Here is a 27,309-nt window from a genome sequence, read left to right on the forward strand (position 1 = left end):
GTGGGTGTGTGTCCATGTTTTTATGTATACTCACACACAAAGCCACCGTTTTGTGTGTGTGTGTGTGTGTGTGTGTGTGTGTGTGTGTGTGTGTGTGTGTGTGTGTGTGTGTGTGTGTGTGTGTGTGTGTTTATATGTGTTTGTGTATTTTATATATATATATGCAAAACTATTATGTGTTGCATAATCAAAATGTATTCATAAAGTAGTTAAAAGGGTGATTGGGTTCTTGCACGCTTATCTCCGTCTCTGTCTCATATCTGTCTTTATATCTGAGCGTCTTTAATTCCAGACGAGCCAAACTGATTAGTTTGGTCAATCACCGAATGAGTTATTTAATCTAATTCAATCATGTCCACCGAAGACTTACAAAAACTTGTACATGCCTTTATCACTAGTAAGCTTGATTACTGCAATGGTCTCCTCACAGGTCTCCCAAAACAAACTCTGAGGAAGCTTCAGCTTGTTCAGAATGCTGCTGCTAGAGTTCTAACAAAGACCAAAAAATTTGATCATATTACACCAATTCTGAAATCGTTACATTGGCTTCCTGTAGGTCAGAGAATTGATTTTAAAATCATGTTGCTAACCTATAAATCCCTACATGGTTTAGGCCCAAAATATTTAACTGATATGCTTCCACTACATCAGCCTTCTAGACCACTAAGATCCTCTGAGACCAATCTGTTAATTATCCCCAGAGTAAACACAAAACATGGGAAAGCAGGATTTAGTTACTATGCAACAAATAGCTGGAATAAACTCCCAGAGGATTTAAGACTTGCCCCAACTCTGAGCACCTTTAAAACAAGACTGAAGACTTTTATGTTTGCTATAGCCTTCTGCTAAAATCTTAAATACATTGCACTTTCTAAAAAGCTTTTTAACTTTGCCTCTATTTTTTATTTTAATACTAAAATGCCTTTTTAATTTACCCATTTCTTTGCATATGTTTTTCTTTTACTTATCTATTATTATTTTATTTTATTGTATGACAATGTTTATATGTGAAGCACTTTGAGTCTGCCTTGTGTATGAAAAGTGCTATATAAATAAAGTTGCCTTGCCTTGCCTTGCCTTGCCTTAATCGTTTTTATTGAGCCTCAAGTGCTTTTACCACTGCATCAAAAAAATGTATTGTCAATAAATTAACAAATCCCTTTTCACAAAACAAATAGTTCCAATAAAACAAGAAGCTCTTTCTCGAACCTTAGGTCCGGGATTCTAACATTTTCTTGAAGCCATTTCGCTGCAGAGCGGAGACTCACATCCTGACCTTTGCGATAAGGAACGACGACAGCGATGAGGTCACGCTGCCAATCAGAGCCGGTTGAGCTCGGGCGTTATATGGTCAGAGCGTCTGTATAAATGGCGGTTGTTTTCCTCCAGGGCTGTTGCTTTCTCCATGTCTGCCCGACTCTGCCTCTCTCTTCGTGCGTTTGTTCTATTGTGTTGGCTAATTATCCCTCAAACGTTTCCCAGTGGCGTCGAGACCATCCTATCGCAGTGCTTACAGAGGACTAGTTTTCGTTCAGCAATACCTTTTCCACTACCCAGCTAGCAGTAGCTGGCTTCACTTCACTTTACTGCACGGTGTGTTTGAGATAATGTACTCTGGCGTGTCACGTGCGTGGCGTGCCAGGGTAATTAGGTGCCTTTTGCAGAGGAATTAATGCGTCTGGGAATCAGTGCCGCAACGCATCTCAGTGTTTCCCACAGAAATTTTGGAGGATATGGGGGGGGGGGGGAAGGGGGCTGGTAGGGGGCGATTGTTATTGTTGACGGGTTTTACGGGGGGTAGGAGCGATGTGACGGGGGGGGGGGGGGGGGGGGGGGGGTAGGAGCGATTGTTGCGGGGGGGACGGGGGGGGGGGGGGGGGGTATGGAGAGCGATTGTGACGGGGGGGGGGGGGGGGGGGGGGGGGGTATGGAGCGATTGTGCGGGGGGGGGGGGGGGGTGGGTGGTATGTCTTCAAACTTCGCCTGAGCAACAAAAAAAAAAAAAATTTTTTTTTTTTTTTTTATAATAATAACTTAATTTCATGTGCACGAAGACAGAGACTATGGCGGCCGAAATTAGATAGGCGGGCCGCCATAGTCTCGTCAATGTGTGGGAAACACTGCATCTATAATACATGATCGTTGATTTTTTTTTACATTTGAACTGATGTGGTATTGTAAATGTTCGGGTGTGTTTATCTCTGTCGGTGTGTTTCTATTGTATGTGTTCTGTGTCTGTTTGATATTCCTTTGAGTGTGTTGTATGGGGTGGGGATAGGTGCACAGTGTTGTGTGTGTGTGTGTGTGTGTTGTGTGTGTGTGTGTGTGTGTGTGTGTGTGTGTTGTGTGTGTGTGTGTGTGTGTGTGTGTGTTTGTGTGTGTTTTTGTATGCCTTTGTGTGTGTGTGTGTGTGTGTGTGTTGTGTGTTTGTGTGTGTGTGGTGTGTGTGTGTGTGTGTGTGTGTGTGTGTGTGTGTGTGTGTGTGGGGTGTGTGTGTGTGTGCGTGTGCGTGTGATCATGTGTGTGCATGCTTGTCTACATTTATGTGTGTGTGTGCATGTGTGTATGTGCGTGCGCGGGCATGCCTCACCTTGGTGGGGAAGTAGCGGCTGGTCTTGAACTCCTTGAGGAAGGCGGCCATGAGGACGGTGGAGAAGAACAGCACCACACACCAGAACAGCACGTCGGGGATGTAGGGCCCGTGGGGGCCGCACGCCGACCCCACAAAGTCCCCGTGGAACAGGTTGCACTCCTGCACAAGAGGGCCGGGGTGGGGGGTGAGGGGAAGTCAATGGACGTAAAGCAAACAAAACAAAACAAAAATTGTTTAGGGGTAGCAATGATTTGATATTTACAGTCACCGCCATTGTTCGCGATGTTTTGCAACCATCAGTGGAAATAATCCATGTTTAGCACATTGAGGGTGGTAGTCTATAAATATATATATATATATATATATATGTATGTATATATTAGAGCTGTTCAAGCGATTAAAATATTAATCGTGATTAATTCGCATTAATGTCCATAGTTAACTCACGATTAATCGCAATTAATCACAAATTATTTTTCGATGCTAAATATCCCTTGATTTTTTTTTGTCCCATAATTCTTCTCATTTTAATTCTCTTATCAACATGGTGAAGTGCATCGGCTTGCCCTTGTGCAAATGATTTTTTATTGATAACAACATTGGCAATATACTGATCAAAACAGGAACGATACAAAAAAAGAGCCTATAGTGCAATAAACGACTGCTTTGAACAAATGTCATTTGAACATAGCCGTCAGGCTACTGCTTCTTTGTTTTGAGCCAAAGAAAAAAAAAAGAAATATATTTTTTAATATAATAATTGCGTTAATCGCGCGATAAAAAAATGTAACGCCGTTTAAATTGGTTTGCATTACAGCGTTAACTAACGCGGTTAAAACGGCACAGCTCTATATATATATATATTAGAGCTGTCCCCTATATATATTATTAGAGCTGTGCAATCCCTAATAACTCTTTAAGGAAGTAACTCTGTCAAACAGGCCCTCTCAGAGTACGTACGTACTATATGTTTGGGTGGGGCCTACTCTTTTAAACACTGTAAATCACTCACCTGATCATCCCTTCCTAGTAACGTATAGAACAGAACATGACACCCAACTACACCACAGAAGTTACGTTGACAATACATTGCCTCATTCATCAGAGGCTTTAAAGAGGCTTTTTGATGACGCCATCGTCATTACGATACACAACACACCGTACACGCCGTGCGGTCGGCCGGAGCCTTATAAGGAGAAACAGGAAACGGTGCAGAGTCCTTACGTCGACCTCCAGCATGGTCCAGTTGACCTGGGAGGCTGTGATGTTCCTGTCCTCCCAGGAAAGGAGGGTGGCGTTGCTGGGGTCCCTGGGCTCCACACATGCACACCTAGGGGGCCACACACTCAAATGAGTCAAGTCCCCAGCTATCTGTGTGTGTGTGTGTGTGTGTGTTGTGTGTGTGTGTGTGTTGTGTGGTGTGTGTGTGTGTGTGTGTGTGTGTGTGTGTGTGTGGTGTGTGTGTGTGTGTGTGTGTGTGTGTGTGTGTGTGCGCGTGTGTGTTTGTGTTCTTGTGTTTGTGTGTGCGTGCACTTGTGTTGTGCGTGCACTTGTGTTGTGCGTGTGTGTGTGTGTTTGTGTGTGCCTGTGTTTGTGTGGGTGTGTGCGTATACGTGTGTTGTGCGTGTGTGTCTGGCTGTATTGTGTGTGCATTATTTGTACTTTAAACACGTCGCCATCTTTCTCATCTGTAGTAAAAATAGAACAACATCTACCCATGGGAAATTCACCAAACTCAAAATGATACAATAACAAAAAATAAGTGCGGCCCGCCCAGGTTTTAATCACACCGCGGTGTGGCCATCACATTAGACACAGCGCAGAATCTCTCCCGCTCTCACGACCGGCTTAAAAAACTAAATACAGCGCTTTTGGCGCTACACTTTGGCGTTGGATTATGAGTCCACACGGAGCAGCGTCCATTAGGGGATGACCCAAAGCCCACGCCCCCCCCGCCCGCTCAGGGGATAGACAGTTCAGTTCACCATCACATTTTCAGAGTCCATTTTTAACCCTATAATTTTTCAATATTTGGCAAGGAATATTATAAGGTATCGACCCATGCGTAAAGGGCAAAAACCTTTTCTATCGTTCAACTTCTAACACTGACTACAGACTTGAGGATGCGCACAATTGGTGACATCACAACAACAACCCATCATTGCCCAATAGGCCTGTACAAAGGGTAAAGGTACTGCGTGGGTTTGTTACTGTAATGGTCCTTACCAGTCCTCCATGGGAGAGCTGTTTTAAGGCTAATTATAAGTGGTCTCCCGCCAGTACACGCGGGAGGGGTTCAAATGCTGCATGTGCAAATACAAAGTGGGACGTGTGTTCGTTATTGTCACTCACTAATCCTGGCTGGGAGGTGCGTTTGATTAGTAGTACTTACAAGTCCTTTGTCGGAGACGTTAAGCGGCGGCGCATAGGCGTAACGCGTGGGAGGTGCGCTAGATATAGTCACTCACTAGCCCTGGGTGGGAGGTGCGTTTGATTAATTGTATTTCCAAGTCCTGTGTGGGAGGAGTTAAGTGGCGGTGCTTACGAGTACCGAGTTAAAAGTGAGTTTGATATAGTGACTCACTGGTGGGAGGTGTGTTTTATTCATTGTACTTGCATTTCCATCCGTGTGAGGAGTTAAGCGGCGCTGCATACAAGTACCCAGTGAGAGGTCCGTTTGATTCTTACCCACAAGTACTGCGTGGGAGGAGTTTAGACGGTGCTTACGAGTACCAAGTTAAAATTGCGTCAGATACGAGGGAGAGGTGCGTTTGATTCGTCTTACTTGCAAGTCATTTGTGGGAGGAGGGAAGTGGCACCGCTTACGAGCCCTTTGTGAGTGGTGAATACCCAGTTAGAGGTGCGTTAGATTTGCGGTACTCACGAGTACTGCGTGAGCATCTGCAGGTTGTTGTTCTTGTTGATGGGGTAGTGGTGGCCCAGGTGCCGCACGCTTCTCCAGGGCCTCGTATATGACAGATGGAATGCGATGAGCGAGGCGAGGCCTCCTCGTGTGAAAGCGCGTGGATGTAGCACACCAGGGAGCTGGCGTCGGTGGCCACCAGCAGCAGACACAGGAAGGACGTCCACAGCCCGATGCAGGCCCGCAGGGACAGGTAGGACAGCCCGTACTCCCTGGTAGGACACACACGCACACAGGCACACACACACACACACACACACACACAACACACACACACACACACACACACACACACACACACACACACACACACACAAGCAGACACACACAAACACACACATACACACACACACACACACACACACACACAAGCACAAACACGCACAGAATCAGAATAAAGCATATACACACACAAACACACACACACAGACACAAGCACACACACACACGCAAGCATACACACACACAAGCACATACACACACACATGCATACACACAGATGAAAACAAAACCATGATGTTTGGATAATAGATTTCTCTTAAAAATATGAAAAAGGCTAATATTTTAAAAGGTACGATATGTAACATTGTCAACGAGCGTTTAAAATGGGAGCTGCATTCAAATCACAATATTGGAGAGAGTTGTCTCCGGCCGCTTCTCCCCAGACTCAAAGCTCATGCCAAGTTGAGGACCCTGACTGCTCATGAGCACACGATGAGGCGAGCGCTACGTGTATTTGCATCTTATATACCAGTTCATGCAGTATCCATCTTGAAATCTTTCAGGGCTCTAAGCTGTCTTCCATCTTTCAAAGGCAACTCCAAGATTAACCCGTGTTTTAACAGGGCTCTGGTCATTTTTAGCTTTTTAGGTCAAGTACAATTATGTAAAATCTCTGTTGATCCAGTTCGTCTGCTCCCTTTCATGGCTGCGGCACGCTGTGTTTGTGAGACACTTTGTTTCATATCTGGCAACCTGGGATAGAGAGTCACAACCCACAGTGGCAAAAACAAAAAAAATGTACAGCCTGGAACAGACATTTCAAACTAGATAAAAACTGGCTGAAGCATTGTTGTCGGCGAAGCCTGCGTTTCGCCTTAGCATGTTTCCTTGATCGAATAACACCTAATTACAATACAATAAGCCATTCCCAGGTGAGTTACAAGGAGGTGCTTTTATTTTGAAAGAACCAACCTAGTCTCAGGTTATTAAAAGAATAGTAGCCCCTCTTAGCGTGTGATAGGCGAATACGTGCTATTATTTTGAAATGCAAATAAAGATTAGGAGGTGGAGGAGGACATACTTGCAGAACTTGAATAGGATCTTCTCAAAGACCAGCACGGGCCCGGTGCTGCCCAGGATGGTGAGCGGCTGGCCCGCGAACAGAGAATAGGCTATTCCTGTCATGGACGCCCCAAACAGAGACTCTATGGCACTCTATAGGGGGGGGGGGGAGAGAGAGAGAGAGAGAGAGAGAGAGAGAGAGAGAGGAGGGAGGGAGAGAGAGAGAGAGAGAGAGAGAGAGAGAGAGAGAGAGGGAGAGGGAGAGGGAGAGAGAGAGAGAGAGAGAGAGAGAGAGAGAGAGAGAGAGAGAGAGAGAGAGAGAGAGAGGAGGAAGGGAGAGTGAGGGGGAGAAAGGAGAGAAAGAGAAGATAAGGAACATACATAATTCTAAGGAAGTAAACAAACAAATAAACTAAAAAAGCCAGATAAATAAAACATCAATAAATCAGTAAATAAAGACTTAGTCTAAAAGCTGTCTTCGTCATGTGTGAGTGTGTAAAAGATAATACTGTTGTGCTTACACCACAGACGGTATAAAATAGGTCTACACTGATGAGAAATAACAAATGTTACAGGAGCGCCAAACGACTAGATTTCACGGTAAATTTCCTCTGCCACACTACACCTACAACATTTTCAAATAATTATGATTTGAAAAACACATATTTTCGTCTTCCATTTTCTACCAATTTGGTTCTGAATTAGTGCTCCCTCTTGAGTTATCATCAACATATTATATTGTCGATAACAGTCTGCGAAATTGCAGGGTGCAATTATGTTTCCACTTCCAAACATTAATTATTATTATTTATTTTTTAGTGTCTACCATCAAATTCTATTTTTTTTAAGTCTTCATTATCATTCCCGCCAAAACCCCTCGACCCAGCATTCACCCGGTGGCCATTTTGGTTCCAAACCCTGTGCGTAGAATCGAAACAGCAAGTGGGTTGAGGTGTCACTCACCACGCGGCCCTCGGTGGCCTCGCCCAGCAGCCCGCCGAAGGTGATGACGGGCGACATGCAGGCGCAGTAGAGGAAGAGGACGGAGGCCAGGCACTGGAGGCTCAGGGCGTCCGTGTAGTCCGACAGGTAGTGCGGCGCCTTGCGCTTGATGTCGTTGAGGAAGCCGCCCATGAACCTGACAAAGACACCGGGGGTTGGTGATAGGAGTGTTAGTAGCTCAGGAGGTAGAGCGGGTTGACTGGTAACCAGAAGGTTGCTAGTTCGATCCCCGGAGTGGTTGCTAGACACACCCCGGAGTGTCGAGGAGTCCCAGAAAGACGCCTCACGCTAACTGCTTCGATGAGCTGGCTGTCGCCCTGCGTGGTTGACTCCGCCGTCGGTGTGTGAATGAATGGTTGTTGTTGCTTTGGATAAAAGTGTCAGCAAAATCCCTCATAGTTAAATGAAAAAGATGTTGTCTGTGCTTCTTAAACCTCCCTGGGATTTTCTTAAAGTGGAGGTGGACCCCTGTTTCAGTGGCAGGACTTTTTTTTCTACAGATAATTTTCCCTGTTCATCAACTTTAGACATTTAAAAATAACATGGAAATGTTCAACAACACTTCGTGAGCCGAAAACGAAGCATCACTTCTTACTGCCAAAGCATGATCATGACCTACGGTGACCTTTACCCTGACTCTGAAGGACGATTCAAAAATAAAAAACATATTTAATGGAATGAAGCCGTACGGATAAGCAGAGACAGAGAGAGAGAGAGAGAGAGACAGAGAGAGTCAGAGAGAGAGAGAGAGAGAGAGAGTCAGACAGAGGAACACAGAGAGAGAAAGCGAGACCACTCAGACTGCAGCGGGCTGCATCGCGAGGGACCGCAGAAGCGATAGCCAGAGGCAGTTGCCATGGCAACGGCAGCAGCCTGTGCTTTCTACCGTACGGTGTCAGGCCGAGGCAGTGATGCCCCCTCCCAGGGGACGGCTGAGAGGGGTTGAGAGGTAGGGGGTGTTGTAGAGGATGGGGGGGGGGGTTGGTAGTACTAGCCCCTGGCTCCTAGCCAGTCTCACTTGACATAAAGCGTTCAGCCAGCATGCATCTTTTACTACGCTGTTATGACACCTGCTGCGTAGCTAGCGGTTAGGAGCCAGCAGCTATCTTCATAGCGCGCTGCTGTAGAGCAGCTGGTAGTTAGTAGCTGTTACCTGTATTCATAGCGAGCAGCTAGTGGAGTAGGGTTAGGAGATAGCTGCTAATGGCAGCTAGTAGCTCCCCAGTGGCTATATAGCATGAGCAATCATATACCAATGGGATTTGTGGCTATAACAATTATTTAAATTAGTGAGTTAACACTGCTTTAATAGGCATGTGTTGAATGTGTTTGTCCCGTGGGATAATAAACCTTCGTCATCTCTGTTTTGGCTGAACGTTTGACTGGCGGTTCATTTAGGTGGGGGAAGGATTGGGTCTCTCATAAATCAACGTCATCTGGTGTTTAAATAATTAATGACAGAGAACACGACCGCAATCCCGTCCCCGGATAAGAGGTTTGAAGATGAGAATGAAAGAGAAGGAAGTGGAAAAGTGTGAGTGCTTTTTACTGGAATATTCATTTGTAAGATAAGTGAATGTGAAGAGCAGGTCGGGAGAGGACGTTTGTGGTGGAAATGTTGTGTATGAGGGAAACAAATGTACGATGCATCAGGCCGCTGGGTTAGCCTGGGAACCAGACGAATCTTAACATTTTTATTTTGCTTTTTCTGGCAGAGGGTTTGGACCACCTCCCAGTAGACCTGAGGAGCACCTTATGGGAGAGCCCTATGGGAGAGCCCTATGGAAGAGCCCTATGGAAGAGCCCTATGGGAGAGTCCTATGGTAGGAGCTTATTGGAGGAGCCTATGGGAGGAGCCTATGGGAGAGCCCTATGGGAGGAGCCTATGGCAGTGCCCTATGGGAGCACCCTATGGGAGCGCCGTGGCGGCACGTTTCACTGCATGTCACAAGTTTCATTGTTCTGATTGGTTGTCGGTCTCTCCAATGGCGTCCAGTATTTTGGTCTGAGGGCGTCGGTCACGCCCCTTGGGAATGGGAAGTTAACCGAGAGGTTCAAGACTGTGAAGCGTTTGGTGATGTCAAGGTACCACTGGGTCTCACTTTGATTCACACCACGTTTCTCTGTTCCCTGTCCTGGATTCCCCTCTCTCGTTTCCCTCACACACAGACACAGACACACTTAATCTCTCTTGCTATCTCGTCCTCAACTCTCTCACACACAGACACGCAGACACACTTACTCGCTCTCTATCACTCTCTCACCATCTCTCACACACAAGCACAGACATACTTACTCTATCACTCTCTCACCTTCTCTCACGCACAAGCACAGACACACTTACTCTCCCTCTCCTGCTATCTTTCGCTCTCTCAAACACAAGCACACTTACTCCCTCTCTCTATCTCTATCTCTCTCTCACACAAACACACACACACACACAAATAACCACCACACTTCAGACACACACACTGTTCTTGTCTGTCTGTCTGTCTGTCTTGTCCTGTCTGTCTGTCGCTGTCTGTCTGTCTGTCTGTCTGTCTGTCTGTCTGTCTGTCTGTCTCTGTCTCTCTCACTGTCTTTCTCTCTGTCTCCCTCTCCCCCTCCTCCCTCCTACCTGCCGGTGCGCTGGAGCTCAGGTCCTCCGTGCCCCTCATGGTCCTCAAGCTCCCCCAGGTCCGTCAGCCCGTTGGGAAGGGGCGCGACCTTCCGCTTTTCCTGTGTGGGGAACACGGCTGTCAATCATACCTGGCAGTTACACATGGTCACACACAGCTGGTTTGATGTTGATTGGTATGATTTAGTGGGCACTAAACGTGACCTTCATAAGAAAAGTCTAGTATGGCGATCCGGTAAGTATGGTAAAATAAACCCATCTTTTGACATGGCTACTTACTAAAGAAATCAATCATTTGATACAAAATAGAACAACAACAAAAGATTTGATTGATATAAAAAATATTCACTGCTACCGTAATTTATTCAAAATGTCTGTAATTCATGCATTCATTCATTCATTTCAGTAGCCTAGGTTACAGTGCATTTACGTTTGTTCAGGGCCGTGTTCCAATACCCGTACTGTCCGTACTGCGTACTCAAAATTTGAGTACGCAGTACGTTCCAATTCAGATCCGGCGAAAAGAAGTATACTTCAAGACCCCGGATGCCGTACTCCAAAATGGGCTAATCGTGAAGTGTGGATCGAAGGACACTCTCCGTACTCAACGGCAGCCATCTTAGCTACGTAGCGGAAGAGGCGGAGCCAGGCCTGAGCCAAAGTCGCGCATTTCCACATAGCCTGCATTAAATAGAGTCATTTTGTAGTTTTTGTAGTTTTTATAGCTTTTTATAGCTGCTAGGCGTAAAGAGTTCACCGTTCAAAGCGGGATGTTTATGCAGGGGAGGAGCCGCGGCGGCAGTCCGTGATCGATTTCCGGTAAGTGCACCACGGAGTACTCGATTTGGAACAGCACTCACATCTGAAAAATTACCGTACTCAAGTGAGTACGGATAGTGCAGATAGTGTACTTCCTTTAAGTATACTCATGGAAGTACGGGTATTGGAACACGGCACAGGACTTTCCAGTTTGAGTACTAAAATGGCGGCGTTTCACCAAACTCAAACTCCCATGATGCCTTGTTTCGTACAAGCCCTCCATGGTACCCAGTTGAAGTGTGTCCATGGGTACCTGAGAGGGGACGTTCTTGGGGGGCTCTATCCTGATGGAGGGGTCCCACTCCCCGGGGGGCAGGACCGTCACCTGGTCCAGGAACTCGTCGATTCCAGCCACCAGGTCGGTGCGGTCCTTGGCCTTGTACGCCACGTCGTGGAACACCTGGAGAAAAGGTCACGTTTCAAAATAAAAGTCCCCCTTTAAGGCTAACAATGAAGGCTGCCAAGAGGTCAAGTTTCAAAATAAAAGTCCCAATTTAATGCTTACATTTAATGCTTCCCAGGGGTCATGTTTAAAAATAAAAGCCCACATTTAAAGCTTACACTGAAGGCTGCCAAGAGGTCACATTAAAAAAAAAAATCCCCATTTAAGGCTAATACTGAAGGCTGCCTAGGGGTCACGTTTCTAAATAAATGTCCCCATTTTAAGCTAACACTGAAGGATGCCAAGAGGTCCCGTTTTTAAATAAAAGTACCCATTTAAAGCTTACACTGAAGACTAATAAGAGGTCACGTTTCAAAATAAAAGTCCCCTTTTTAAAGTTAACACTGAAGGCTGCCAAAGGGGTCACATTTCAAAATTAAAGTCCCCCCTTGAAGCTAACAATGAAGGTGGCCAAGGGGTCACATTTCAAAATAAAAGTCCCCATTTAAAACTAACACTGAAGGCTGCCAAGGGGTCCTGTTTCAAAATAAAAGTCCCAATTTAAGGCTAACAATGAAGGCTGCCAAGGGGTCCTGTTTCAAAAGAAAAGTCCCCATTTAAGGCTAACACTGAAGGCTGCCGAGAGGTCACGTTTCAAAATAAATGTTGTAAATTAATGCTAACATTCAGGTTTCAATAAAAGTCTGCATGGAGCTAAACGAAGGCGCCAGGAGGTCACGTTCAAAAGACAGTCCCTCGGTTGAAGCTAACACTGAATGTCACTAAGAGATGCCGTAAAACCACTGGTACTCCAAGTCATGGGAAACCTGGCCAAGAGAGCCTTTGAAAGATAAAAGTCCCCCCTTAGAGCTATTAGTGATTTTTTGCCAAGAGGTGACCTTTCAAAATAAAAATACCTTCTTCCCCCCCATCAGAACAACAAGTGTGCAGTTTGGTTGCCCCCAGCTTTGTATTTTTTGCTTGAGAAATGCGTTGCTGCTAATATTGTAGGAATTCAATTTAGAATTATGTTAAAACCCATTTTGCTGCAGCCTATATATATATATATATATATATATACACAGAGCTTCACCTAGAAAAACAAAACACTGACAAAGTTAACAAGAACAAGGAAAGCTCATTAACAACAACTGTATTATAATTGTTAATATGGTTCAGCAGCGATGTATTGTGACCTGCTGTGAACCTTGGGTACCAGACAAGAGCAAAAGTGCTTCTCCAGCCGTTTGGATTTTGAAATCCAAACACCACGCGGTATCAGGTTCAAGGTTGGGTGTGCTTTTACTCTGAAAGGCACAGAATCATCCTCACCTCATCTGTCATCAGGGTGGCGATGGAGCGTCCGATCTCGTGGTACTGCGGCCCTTTACCCAGGGGGCCGAGCAGGATGAACAGGAACCTGAGGAGAGTCAGGGGTCAGGGGTCAGGGGCAAGGGTCAAAGAACTGTTTTTCAATCACACATGATGGGGAATATTATGCTACCCCCCAAAAAACAATAGAGAGAGATAGAGTGAGACAGAGAGATAGAGAGAGAGAGAGAGAGAGAGGCGAGAGATAGAGAGAGAGAGAGAGAGAGAGAGAGAGAGAGAGTAGAGAGAGAGAGAGAAGAGAGAGCGCCCAAGGGGAGAGAGAGAGAAAAGGAGAGAGAGGAGAGAGAGAGAGGAGAAAGGAGAGAGAGGAGAGAGAGAGAGAAGAGAGAAGAGAGGAGAGAGAGAGAGAGAGGGTGTGAATGCCTATTGCCAAGCAGCAGAGAGACATTGAGTGACTACTACATTGTGGGTGTATACCACATAAAATTTGGATTATTTATATTTTATATATTTCTATATTTTGTTTATTTATGAAGACCTTATGCCAACCTTTTGAAAGCTTCTTCAAGGGTGAGAGAGAAACCATGAGAGATAGAGAGACTGAGAGACAGACAGAATGTCTCGTAGACTTGAGAATGGAGGCATGCATCAGAGCTACAAACTCTCAGAGAGACTCACTCACACACCCAACACTTGATAGAGAGACAGTGAGTGAGAAGGAGAGAGCGAGAGAGTGAGAGAGAGAGAGAGAGAGAGAGAGAGAGAGAGAGAGAGAGAGAGAGAGAGAGACATACAGTAAGAGAGAGAGACAGACAGAAAGAGAGTGAGAGTATGAGAATAGACAGAGACAGACAGACAGAGAGAGTCAAGTGTGTTTACTCAAGCTGCTAATGTTTTTAATACCATTAAAAATGGAACAGAGAGAGAGACATTCAGAAAGAGAGAGAGCGAGAGGTGTGAATGGAAAAATAGGAGGCAAAAAGAGATGGAGGAAAATGGAAGGAGACAAAGCAGGACTATACAGGACGAAGAGAGAGAGAGAAAGCAATATAACACAAATAATAGAGAGAGATGTGGAAAAATGGGGAGAAGGGTGGGCCACAGAGATAGATAAACAAAGCAAGTGACCCTGACGGATAGAGATAAAGAAAGAGAGTGAGACGTTCAGAGAGAGAGAGAGAGAGAGAGAGACAGACAGACAGTAGTGACATTCAGATATAGAGAGAGTATAGAGAGTAGAGAGAGAGAGAGAGAGAGAGAGAGAGAGAGAGAGAGAGAGAGAGAGAGAGAGAGAGAGAAAGAGACAGACAGAAATTCAGAGAGAGAGAGAGAGAGAAAGACAATCAGAGAGAGAGAGAGAGATAGAGAGAGTGAGAGCGAGAGAGAGAGCGAGAGAGAGAGAGAGAGAGAGAGAGAGAGACCTGGTGGTGATGGGGACCTCTGCCAGGCCGTTGAGCAGGACGGCAGGTGCCAGGCGGACGAAGGCGACCACGGGCCGCTCCAGGAACTCCAGCTCCCCCACCAGCACGTTGGACGCCTCCGCACCTGCAGGGATCTTCTTCATGAAGTGGAGGTCGATCTGAGCACGGAGAGACGGCACAAGATGACATGTGAATATAGAGCTGTAATATATAGAAATATCACACCAGCACATGTTAATGTAGAGCTTTATCATGAAGAAAGAAAGACCAGAAAATGTGAATGAAGCGCTATATCATGTAGAAACATCACACCAGAACATGTGAACGTTGAACAATATCCTATAGAAACATCACACTGGAACGTGTGAAAGTTGAACAATATCCTATAGAAACATCACACCGGAACATGTGAATGTTGAACAATATCCTATAGAAACATCACACTGGAACATGTGAAAGTTGAACAATATCCTATAGAAACATCACACCGGAACATGTGAATGTTGAACAATATCCTATAGAAACATCACACTGGAACATGTGAATGTTGAACAATATCCTATAGAAACATCACACTGGAACGTGTGAAAGTTGAACAATATCCTATAGAAACATCACACTGGAACATGTGAATGTTGAACAATATCCTATAGAAACATCACACCAGAACTTGTGAACGTTGAATAATATCATGTAGGAACAAAGACCAAAACATGTGAACGGAGAACAATATCATACAGAAACAAAGACAAAAAGGCACCATTCTCTTTCTATGTTTGTAATAGATTTTCTTTAAAGATTTATCATTTCAATCAAAAAAATACACAAAGAAGAAAAAAAAAACACTCAATATTTTCTAGAGCATCTTGCTCTAGGGTATCGGCTATTAAACCCTGGAGCACACTGTGACCATCCTGTGTCTAAATCGACGTCACTGATTCTCGGAATAAAAACGAAAAAATCCCCTCAGTCAATATTCTCACGGTCAAATTTCCTCAGCATGTAACTGGATCGTGGCTCCATCCAGGGCAGTGTGTGTGTGTGTGTGTGTGTGTGGGTGTGTGTGGTGTGTGTGTGTGTGTGTTGTGTGTGTGTGTGTGGTGTGTGTGTGTGTGTGTGTGTGTGTGTGTGTGTGTGGTGGTAGTGTTGTGTGTTTGGTTGTGTGTTTGTGGTGTGTAGTGTGTAGCACACAAAAAAGGTTGGCCCCGGGCCCCTCACCTTGCTGAAGTCCACTGCGCTGTTTTCCCGACTCACATCTTGCTTGCCCTCTGTGTTTGCGGGCTGAGCCTGGGGGGAAACAGTCTGGCCTGCACACACACAAACACACACACACACACACACCCACACACACCACACACACACACACACACACACACACACAAACACACACACACACCCAGGCATGCATGCACATATATACACACACACACAGGTACACAAATACACACACATGTAAAGCTACGATGTCAGGCAGTACCTACATTATTCTACTACTAATCTGTGTTTGTGTGTGTCTGTGTACCTATGTTGTGTTTGTTGTCCTTTTTGTGTGTATCTATACACAGTATGTGTGTGTGTGTGTGTGTGTGTGTGTGTGTGTGTGTGTGTGTGTGTGTGTGTGTGTGTGTGTGTGTGTGTGTATCTTTAGATATGTATGTGTGTGTGTGTGTGTTTGTGTATCTTTATATATAGCTGTGTATGGGTGTGTGTCCGTGTGTGTGCGTGCGTGTATCTCTATATACGTGTGTAACTCTCTCTATATGTGTGTGTATGTGTGTGTGTGTGTTTGTGTGTATCTATATATGTGAGTGTCTGTGTGTGTGTGTGTGTGTGTGTGTGTGTGTGTGTATATCTGTGTGCACGCGTGTGTGGGTGGGTGTGTGTCTCTCTAAGTGTGTGGTTCCCGTACCGTTCTTGTCCATGGAGTGCGGCTCCGACTGCTTCTTGCCGATGTCGGCGAAGGAGCGCACGATGGGGATGCGGTTGGCCAGCTTCTTGTGGTTCTGGTGGTGGTGCTGCTTCAGCAGCGCCTCGCGGATCCGGCGGCGCGACTCCGGCCCCACCGAGCCAGACAGGTCGTGTTGGTCCAGGACCATGTCTGCGCCCACACACACGCGTACATGCACACACACGTACAGGCACGCACGCGCATGCACGCACACAAACACACAAACACACAAACACACAGAGTGAAAGTATCATTAGTGTCCTATCTGAAGAACAACACACCCTCTTAGATAAAACAGCACAACAAGACCCATTCCACAAATAAACAGATAACACACTCTAGCATAAACAGATAAGGGAAAAAAAATATTAATTAAATTCATAGAGAAACACCTGGAAGGTCAATGCTAAAGGTACAGTCTAGAGAGGCAGACTCTAGGCCCTTGATGAAAGTGAAGAGCTTCATTCCCTTGCTCTATGCGTACATGCGGACCAGATAAACAGAGGGGGTCTTGGGAACAAAGAGAACGACGACCAGAGTCACGCCTCCAAAGACAGGCGGTTAAACACGTGAATAAAATACCTTTATAAACAAATCTCTGTGAGTGGTTGAGCCAGTGAGGGCCAGAGGGCCATGGCGTTCATACTTGCTGTGTCAGAGGATCTGCATCGGTAATGAACCTCAGCGCTGAAACATCACGGCCCCCTCCCCGCACCCTCTCAGGTGCACACACACAAGTATAAAATGTCTGCGACATCAAGGACAGCGTCCTCTTGAGTATGACGCGCTTTTATTTTAGTATTTCTACAGGAAGCTGCACGTCACAACGCGCCGCTCCATCGCTCGTCTGGTATACCACCAGGCTTAAGATGTGAGGACACTTACCCCCCCACACCCACAGTGCACCAGTGTGATTGCCTCCGCTGGTTAAATCTCTCCTTCCCATCTCCTTCCTGGAGTGTGCGCTGCCCAAACTCATCCCACTGTGGAGGATGAGGTCGCTGATGCTAAGCTCTTTGGATCACGGCCATCGCATCACCAACGCCTTGTGATGGCTCACTAAAAAGAGCCTGTATCTAAACTCCCAATCCACGCTGTGTCCCTTTTCCAGCTGACCCGGGCCAACAAGACAGCTCCAAGGCTACCGGCCCTGCTGAAGAAGTCTGATTATATTATGATATTATCATGCCAGGATAATAGTTTTTTTATTCATTACTGCCTTCGTTATTTCTAGGCTTGACTGACAAACCAATTAACTTTTGCTTTCAGTTTGGCTGAACTTTTTCATGCTTTTGTTTTTTGTTTTGAGTGTTTTATCTCTACTTCGTGTAGTTTTAATATGAACTTAGAAGGAAATGATTTTCAATAATTGTATTTATTTATTCTATTTTTTATTATTCTAGCTATGTACTAATCAATAATTACACTGTTTTTTTGAGATTACGATGGTGAAGAAGTCCAATACAAACAATCGTCTTTCCTTGTCATAAAATCTATCGAAGATCAATCATGAACACGAACCAAGGGGATTTGGTGTGGGGGGGGGGGATATGTTACTGTTTCTGACTAGAGATCAATAAGATAAATATTTATTTTTCTTTTACAATTCATTAGTTAACATATGGAACAGAACATAAGTAGCTATCAAAAATAAATCACATGCAAAATCTGAATATTGGTCGAAATAATCAAATTATTTTTCCCAAATTGTCAGCCCTACCTTAATCTGTGATTCCGTGGCTGCATCCGAATACTCGTACTTGCATACTATATAGTATGCATTTTGTAGTATGCGAAAAATCTAGGGCGTCCGCATACTGTAGTATGCATTCGTAGTACGTAAGTCATTTCCGAATGCATACTACGCCAAAGTGGAACCACGGACCAACACTACGCTATCCCACAATGCAACCGGAGTCTGGTAACAAACGAAGAAGAGATGGCTGACACCCGACACGCACCAACACGGCTTTTAATTCGTGTGTGTGTGTTTCAATGAAAAAAGGAAAAATTAACTTCAATCGTCTTTTTGCACTGGAGTAACAAATAACTGTAAATGTATTATTATTATTCCAAAAAAATTACTTACCAAAGTGTCCACATATAACAACTAACCTGCCGGTAAGTCGCTCTACGAGATGACCGACGACGACGCCTTCTAGGCAGAGATATCCATTTCAAGAGACATTTCGCGTAGAAGAGACATTTTTTATTTAATAGCAACGATAACAAGACGGAAAACAGGTAAATTTTGCCGCCATCTGGGGGGAGATACGTCATCTCCAAACATCCGGTGGAGTTTCGGCGGCGTTCGGAGGCGTTCTACGCATGTCTGTAGACCGTACTACACAGTCAAGTGTAGTATGGTCAAGTAGTAGACACTAGACAGAAATAGTATGTACTAGGTATTCGGATGCAGCCCATCAGTCTGCTCACGTCCCCACCCAAAATTCTGTGTCAACGTTCATTCCGAGCGAGGGCGTTACTGAAACCGTAAGCTTGTGACCCAGTTACGGATGATGGGGGGGGGGGGTTGAGGGTTTAAGGGTGCGTACCTGCGATCTCCTCCAGCGAGTTGGCTCTCATGTCCAGCATGACGGTGCCGTTCATGATGCAGCTCCGCAGCTCGAACAGGCTGTGCAGGGACAGCGTGGCCACGTAGGGCTTGCTCCAGCGCTCCCCGCCGTCCTCCACGTCCTCCTCGAACTTCAGCCACCTGGAGTTCGGGGAATCGTTGACGAAGAGTTCGTAAGAAACTTTTACTGTACCGACAACGATATGTTGCTCTTTCTTCTGACAAATGTACTTCAGACAAATGTACTGGTAATGTAAATGTAAATTAAAGGTGACACAATATACCACCAGGTGTGAGTGTGATTAGCCGTTACAAGCCATTTTGAAAATCTGCCTCTTCTGACATCACAAGTGGGCGTGTTTTCCTAGATGTATGAAGAATAGATAAGCAACGTTTGTGACAGTCCACCGGGTAGGCTGGTGGACTTATCTATCCAGCACAAATCCAGGTGGACACGCCCACTTGTGATGTCAGAAGAGGCAAGTTTCAAAAAAAGGCTCGTAATGGCTAATTACACTCACACCTGATGGTATTATATTTCACCTTTAATGGGGGTCACCTTTAAGTAACGCTCTTTTGAAACTAACGGGTTGGGAGACATGCTAGGTCGCTTGAAGTGTCCGAAAGTACAGGGTTCGATCTCAGATCACTTAGTTCCGACCTGTAGGTGTCCTAAAAGTAACCTAACCCTTACCTGCTATTTAAAGGGGCAGTGTGTGAATTAAGTGGCATCGAGCGGAACAGCCTTAGCATGATATATATTATTCATTATTATGTTTCGTGTATAATCCAATGAAAATATTGTTGTGTTTCCGTTACCTTTAGAACAAACCCTTTATATCTACATAGGGAGCGGGAACTCCTCCGTAGAGCCCGCCATTTTGCACTGCCACATTATGTGTTAGCTTAACGAAAGTGTACTGTTAGCTTAGCGTTACTTGACTGCTAGCTTAGAGTAAGTTTACCATTAGCTTAGCGTTAGCTCGTGATAGAATGAGTAGTGTGGCGCTAGTGTTCGGCCTGGGTGTGTACCATGGCTCCGGGGACGTACCTGGCCGTCTCCTTCCACTCGGCGTCCTCTCCTTCCCGGACACAGATCTCGTCCAGCTCCGTGAAGAGGGCGTGGGGGATGTGCTCCTCGTCGCCATCTTCTGTCCCCAGCAGGAACTGCACCCTCTGGGCCGGCGTGTCTGCTGCAGGGGGGGAGAGAGACGGAGAGAGAAAGAGATGGAGGTGGAGAAAGAGAGAGAGAGAGAGAGAGAGAGAGAGAGAGAGAGAGAGAGAGAGAGAGAGAGAGAGAGAGAGAGAGAGAGAGAGAGAGAGAGAGAATGAGATGGAGGTGGAGAGAGAGAGAGAGAGAGAGAGAGAGAGAGAGAGAGAGAGAGAGAGAGAGAGAGAGAGAAACAAGAAAGATCGAGAGGGAAGAGACCGAGATGGTGGCAGAAGGAGAGGGGGAGGAGAGGAAGAGGAGGAGGGAGAGAAAAATAACAAACAGAACGTTGGTAAAATATGTGTGGCGAACAGCGTGTTCTATCGCCGGAGGAAACACAAGTCAAATCAACGCCCGCTCAGATTTGGGGGACCGCCCACGGGGACCTCAAACGACTCCCGATCTCTGTGGTCGTGAGACGTACTGTGTGAGGGGGATTCGTGGCCATCGTCCACGCCGGAATCCCTCTCCTTGGAGCGCTTCCTGTGCCGGTGTCCATGGTGACGATGGCGGCGATGAGACTTCCTGCCGAGCGGGACGTGGACCCCGATGTACAGCGTCCTGTGACCTGGGGACCCCAGAGAGAGACAGCAGACCAGAGGTTGGAGCCGTGCTACAATAGTTATTAGTAATACTAGCAGTAATACAATTTTTACTTCTATTTTTATTTGTATGTATTTAAGCATATGTATTCTCATTAAATGTCTGAGATATGTCTGTATGTTTCTCTGTCTTTTACGTCTGGTGAGCCAAAGAAAAATGTCCACCTTGGTGGACATTAAAGATTTATTCTATTCTATTCTATTCTATGATAATGGCAACACCAACAGAGCATATTTCTAACCGCAAGCATCGGAGCAGTGGTTCTCAACATGTGGGTCGGGATCCTCACGGTGGAAAAGGTTGTAAAAGGCCCATTTCTTGCTTTCGGTTTTATTTATTTATTCACTCCAAAAACGTCAGTTCAGACATCCTTTAAATATTCAAGAAGCGTTTCGTGTCGAAGCAAATCTTCTGTGGAAGCGACCCGCTGCACTTGGTAACACGATACCCACAATGCAATGTTGTATTATGAAACATCGGTCGAGGGGATGAGTCAGAAGCTAAAATAAGGTGCTGTCTTGCGGTGGGACGCGAACAGAGACTCTGTGTTCTCTCGGCTGAGGAGGGCCAGGCTGACATGGCTCACGCGCATCAGAGATCCCAATGTTGTTAACAAGGCCCTCCGAGCACGTTCTCTTTGTGTCTATCTGCGTGCAAAAAAATGTTTTATGTTTCAGTGTGTGTGTGTGTGTGTAAAATAATTTGCTCACAATTGCTTGTACCCATTTGTGTGTGCGATAGTGTGCATTTGTGTGTATGTTCGCATTGGTTGTGTCTACGCACAACCTTGTGTCTATGTTGTGCGTTTCCCCTTGTTTGTGTCCGCTTGCGCATGTGCACATGCTTTCCTCTACATTATCTTTTGTGTGTGTGTGTGTGTGTGTGTGTGTGTGTGTGTGTGTGTGTGTGTGTGTGTGTGTGTGTGTGTGTGTGTGTGTGTGTGTGTGTGTGTGTGTGTGTGTGTGTGCATATTTTTCCACTTGCATTTTGTTTGTTTGCATATGTGCTTGTTTGTGATACTGATGATATATTTTTACATGTGTATGTGTGTTTGTGTTTGATTGTACTTAATGTGTGTGTGTGTGTGTGTGTGTGTGTGTGTGTGTGTGTGTGTGTGTGTGTGTGTGTGTGTGTGTGTGTGTGTGTGTGTGTGTGTGTGTGTGTGTGTGTGTGCCCTCAGGGCCCGCCTGATTGTAATCCAAGCGGACTGGTGACCTCTCTCCTGGCGGCCCGAGATGCACGCTCACTACTTCCTGACTCTGGCGGCCACCGGCTACTTCCTGTCTGCCTTGTGTCATCCTGATTTAACTTATGGTGTAATATTAATAACACAGTGTACCCTTCAATGTGTGTCAGACGATACGCAAACTGAAAGCCAGCGACAGCAATATATGAGGAGGCAACCTGAAGGACAGCATCAGCACCGCCAGGGTTCGTGGTTCGATTCCCGGAAGCACACTTTGGATAAAAGCATCCATGAAACGACACAACTAGTCGAAGGTTATCTCCGAACTTAATCATACACAAACTAAATTTCTGCCTGGTTTTGTGCTACATTTACAGTTGTGTCAGCCCAATTCTTTGCCTAATGCGCTTTCATTTACATTTAGGGGATTTTGCTGATGCTTTTATCCAAAGCGACTTGCAACCATTAATTCACACGCTAACGGCGGAGTCAGGAGCAGTCAGGGTGAGGCGCCTTGCTCAGGGACACCTCAAAACTCACGCTAGGAGGAGCCGGGAATCGAATTAGCAACCTTCTGGTTACCAACTTACCAGTCGGCCCGCTCTCGCTCCAGAGCTACTGCCACCCACTTATTGAACACAATCCTCCCTGGAAAATATCAGATTACGTGAGAGCACAGGAGTAAAGCCCAAATCACTCGACTCTGTTTAATAATGCATGCGAAGATCTGCAAAGACGCTCATAGAAGTCCTCCCAGAGCTCAGCAACACAGTGCCCTTCTCCACAGGGGATCGCAGTGGGAAATCACTGATTAGTCGATCGGTGAACACGTGTAGCACTTAGTTTTGGATTCTGACAGCCAGACGCATAAAAAGACCGCACCTAGCGTCACCAAAGTGCTGTTTCGTGTCCTTGTTTGGGATCCACGACCGCCCGACAGCAGTGCATTTGAAGGGTTTTGAAACATCATTCTCACACGGATATATATTGCGTTTACCCAGCCTATTTTCTTCTGTATGCGTCAACCTAACGTGGGAGAATAAAAGCAGGCAGCTCCGTGATGATCAGCGTCGCGTCTTTCGAGTCCTGACGTGGATCTTGCGCGGCCTTGGGGTGAATTCAGTGTAAGGGACTTGAATCCCACTTTGTAACCAGAGCGTTTTCCTACATAGTTCCCATTCAGATACATCTCATTAAGGAGCAGCTTGAGGGGTTAGCTGCGGATATCGGGTCTTGAACACAGAACCTTATGACACGTCTTTGCTGGTCTAGAAATGTCCAGGGCCCGGCACTGAATTGGTTGTAGTTTTTGTTGTGTGTGAGTGTTTATTTTGTGTGTGTGAATGCGTGCGTACGTGCGTTTGTGTGCGTGTGTCTGGTACGTGGTTAATAAAAATAGCTCAGATCCTCTGGGCGTGAGCCTCTGCTGATGTCATGGAATATGTTTTCTTGTGCCTTCCCTCGCCTTCCGCCTTGCTGCCGTGACGTCCGTACATCTGACGCCACCGAAATACTCCATGATCCGATAATGACTTTTTTTTTATAACTCTCTGATCCCTTGTCGACTGCCGGACAGTGTAGTGTCAGAAATATATTTAAAGTTGACCTCCAGCCTATTTAACCTGATTAAGATGAAAAAAGTGGTTCATACATTTTTGATGTGATTTGAATTTTCCACTTAGAGGAAACATTTCCAGAATAAGTAAAGAGGGGATGGGGGGGGTGGGGCTGTGCGGATCAAAGGATTTTCCTGCTTCTCCAATGGGCTGACGCAGTGTCGCTGTTACCACGGCGCCAAAAACAGAGCGATAACCATGGCAACGGTCCAGCATCGCAGGATGAGAGCACCCTTGAGATGTAAGAGTGAGAGGGCCATGAGGACGTGCGATTTGTCCCGCGGTTTATTCACCGACGTTCACTCTCTTTAGTATCAAAACTAAGATTTTATGCTCAAGGTTGATGCCGCAGCCTGCTGGAAACATATGATGTGTTTGAATTTGGTCCTCTCGTGCCCTTTTTAGTCCACATTTCAGGTTGTCACCATTTTTAAGCGTCATGAAGACATATGGCTTCGTTATGCAAATGAGCTAGCACAGGGCGAAATCGCCACATCTGTTTCGGCTTGTTGTTTTTTTGGTCAAAGCATTTGAAAAAAATATGTCGCTGTAGCATTTTCACTTCCTGACGCCACGTTATGAACAGAAATCGGGATTAGCCGTGTCAAAACAAAACACAACAACACAACGGGGAAACAGGGGACTGGGCAGGATTGTGCATGGTCAAGCTGTTTTTGGTTTGTTGTTGTTGGTTGGTTTGTTGTTGTCCAGGTGATGTCGTACCTTCTAGCTCCTCCTTCTCAAAGTTGGTGTTGAGCATGGAGCGTGTTCCCCCCCGGTCGACCACCGCCTCTTCATCTGTTCTCTGCAAGACAAACAAACAAACGCGTCTAAACACATTTATCAGGCATATCGTCACTATAGACGCAGCACACGTACGTGTGTGCTGCGAAAGGAGGAACATTCCCAAGCGAGATTCAGTGGAATGGTACTGAAACCAGAGAGAGAGAGGGAGAGAGAGAGATAGAGACACACACAGATATGTGGGAACAGGGAGAGAGACAGATATAGGAAAGACAGATAGAGATTAAAATATAACAGAGAGACAGAGCAGTAGAGATGGAGAGGGAGAGAAACAGCGAGAGAGAGAAAGAGAGAGAGAGAGAGAGAAAGAGAGGGAGAGAGAGAGAGAGAGAGAGAGAGAGAGAGAGAGAGAGAGAGAGAGAGAGAGAGAGAGAGAGAGAGAGAGAGAGAGGGGGAGAGAGAGAGAGAGAGAGAGAGAGAGAGAGAGAGAGAGAGAGAGAGAGAGAGAGAGAGAGCAGCAGCGGGAGAAAGATTTTACATTCACTAGCTGTAAATTAGCTGACAGCTGGATGAAGAGGTAGAGACATCTAAAAGGCGAATGGTAGAGAGACAGAAATAGAGAAACCTACAGAGAGAGAGACAGAGCGAGTTTAAGAGAGAGACATAGATGGAGAGAGAGGTGGGGACAGAGACCTAGATAAATATTGAGAGATGAAGAGAGAAACAGAGGGAGAGAGAGAGAGTTGAAGAGAGAGAGAGAGAGAGAGAGAGACAAAAAGAGACAAAGAGAGGGAGAGAGAGAGAGAGAGAGAGAGAGAGAGAGAGAGAGAGAGAGAGAGAGAGAGAGAGAGAGAGAGAGAGAGAGAGAGAAAGAGAAGGACTCAGGCTCCGTCGGGTTCCATGTCTAAAAATATTGCTGACCTAAAAAGTAATAATAATAATAATAAAAAAGCATGGGGACGGGCGAGGGGGGAGGGGGGAGGAGTCAGCACAGTAGCGTAAGTTCCTGACGGTGAATATTTAATGTCCTGGAGTTCGGAACAAACAAGCTGCCGTTCGATAGGTTCAAGAGGAGGAAAACATTGCCCAGGCTCACTGGAAACACGTACTGGACCATCTGAACTTGGTGGGACGCCCCACCAGCACATGTCAATACTGAACTACAGCCACGGTCCATCAGCAGACCGCCGCTGGAACAAAGAGTCAAAGGCCCTATGTGTTCAGCGAGGACCGTGTGTCATGGGCACAGACGGTATGACACTGACACACGTTAGGAATGATATAACACACATGATTCAAATGATGGGAGCTGTTAACAATCTGTGGTGGTGTGTGTGTGTGTGTGTGTGTGTGTGTGTGTGTGTGTGTGTGTGTGTGTGTGTGTGTGTGTGTGTGTGTGTGTGTGTGTGTGTGGCTGTAGCACGGGGAAAAGGTGATGAAACAGGAAGGGAACCTCAGTTACAGTCGGTGTATTATTATGAATGATGAATGATGAAATTGGGTCACAGCACTTAAAGCCTTTCACAGCGACAGACCAGAGCTGTGACTGTCACTGTTTAAAGCCACGTGACATCTTTTATATTCAACATCAACTGTTAGCTCCTTTTTATTTCAGTCGTGTCGTATGATTTGCGTAATAAAACAAAATGATTGTGTTTTAGAAAAAATGCTAAAGCATGATCTCATCAACTCAACAGCTGCTAAAGATTGCTGTCGTAATATTTTTAGCTCCCCTTTCACAGAAAGACCTACAACATGCTAGCACACAGCTTGGTGTGTTAGCCTCTAATCTAATCACATCCTGGCACATTTCGCCCCCAAATTAATACATCCTGTTTCCTGATGCGACACATCAAGGCAAAGTAAAAAGCATTCAGAATACCGTATTTTTTACGCGGCCCTCAAAGCCAACACTTATGGTGGCTGTCAATGTGATATATAGTCTGCATCGATATTGCGCTTTTATCCGAAGTGCTTTACAATATTGCCTGACATTGCCCCATTCACACACCGACGGCTGAGTCAACCATGCAAGGAGACAGCCAGCTCGTCGGGAGCAGTCAGGGTGAGGCGTCTTGCTCAGGGAGGCCTCAACGCTCACCTAGGAGGAGTCGGGGATCAAACCAGCAACCTTTCGGTTATCAACCAACCCGCTCTACCTCCCTAGCTGCTGCCGCCCGGCCCGCCCCTAAGATGAAAAACAGACAACGTTCATCTCAACATACTGTAACCACCCGCTGTGTGCCAACCTAAAGCCCCCTGATTTGGTGTTCCACTCCATAATGTGTAACCGTGGTAATCCTACAGCGATGTTCCCCTCGGCACTATCCGGGATTGGAAATATCGGGAGAAGAAGCGACGGACGGCGAACGAGGATTAGCTAATCGTCGCGTGAGCGCAGAGCTAAAATGTGTACGAGCGATTAAGATTTAAAATCGTTTTTAGAAAACGATTTTGAGAAAGCCATCAGTGTGAAGGTAAGTTGTGTGTAGTGTGACAACAGCGATTTCATTTTTTTTACACGCCTAAACAAGGACTAAATTCATCGTTCTTTCTTTTATTGTTAACTTCCGCTGCAGTGCTGTCGCTACAAAATGATCGTAATCTGAAAAAAGAACAATAGTACAATACATCACGAGCGTGGATTCTGTTGGACAAAGCCCCAGGATGCATTTGTGACAATTGATAATTGTTCATTAAAAAAGTTCCTTAAACTTTCAAAAGCACGATCAGAAGTTAACTGAGATTTTCAGATGTTACAACAGGCGACACCTGCGGAATCACCAAACCCGTTCAGGATGAAATGTCGCCTTGCTCATGCCTTGCTCATGGGTACTGCCTTGCTCCTGGGTTATGAGCTCAGCCAGTAAGCCTCAGCATAATCAAACAGCTCTCCTGCCATGAGCACGCTTGACAAATGTCCATTGACCGACATTGGAGAACCACTCCCTAAGGCTGACATCCATCAACCAACTCTGTAAAGGGCCGTTACACCATCCCTCCTTATCGCGGTCTACTTTATTGCTTCCTTGTTATAGCCTATTGTGTTGGTTT

At 45.8% G+C, this 27,309-nt stretch overlaps 1 protein-coding gene across 1 annotated transcript in view; it reads right to left on the reverse strand.

Moving 5' to 3' along the window:
• LOC130381152 (sodium-driven chloride bicarbonate exchanger-like) overlaps positions 1-27,309 on the reverse strand; it is a 53,693-nt gene that overhangs the window by 12,174 nt on the left and 14,210 nt on the right. The window contains 16 exon segments of the mRNA XM_056588608.1: positions 2,591-2,752; positions 3,818-3,923; positions 5,478-5,617; positions 5,620-5,728; positions 6,820-6,953; positions 7,764-7,938; positions 10,420-10,520; positions 11,492-11,638; positions 12,953-13,040; positions 14,374-14,531; positions 15,592-15,680; positions 16,283-16,471; positions 18,877-19,037; positions 19,948-20,089; positions 20,531-20,674; positions 24,235-24,316. Coding sequence (XP_056444583.1) covers positions 2,591-2,752; positions 3,818-3,923; positions 5,478-5,617; positions 5,620-5,728; positions 6,820-6,953; positions 7,764-7,938; positions 10,420-10,520; positions 11,492-11,638; positions 12,953-13,040; positions 14,374-14,531; positions 15,592-15,680; positions 16,283-16,471; positions 18,877-19,037; positions 19,948-20,089; positions 20,531-20,674; positions 24,235-24,316 — 2,127 coding nt within the window.

The sequence above is a fragment of the Gadus chalcogrammus genome, chromosome 4, assembly GCF_026213295.1.
Source record: "Gadus chalcogrammus isolate NIFS_2021 chromosome 4, NIFS_Gcha_1.0, whole genome shotgun sequence".
Lineage (NCBI taxonomy): Eukaryota > Metazoa > Chordata > Actinopteri > Gadiformes > Gadidae > Gadus > Gadus chalcogrammus.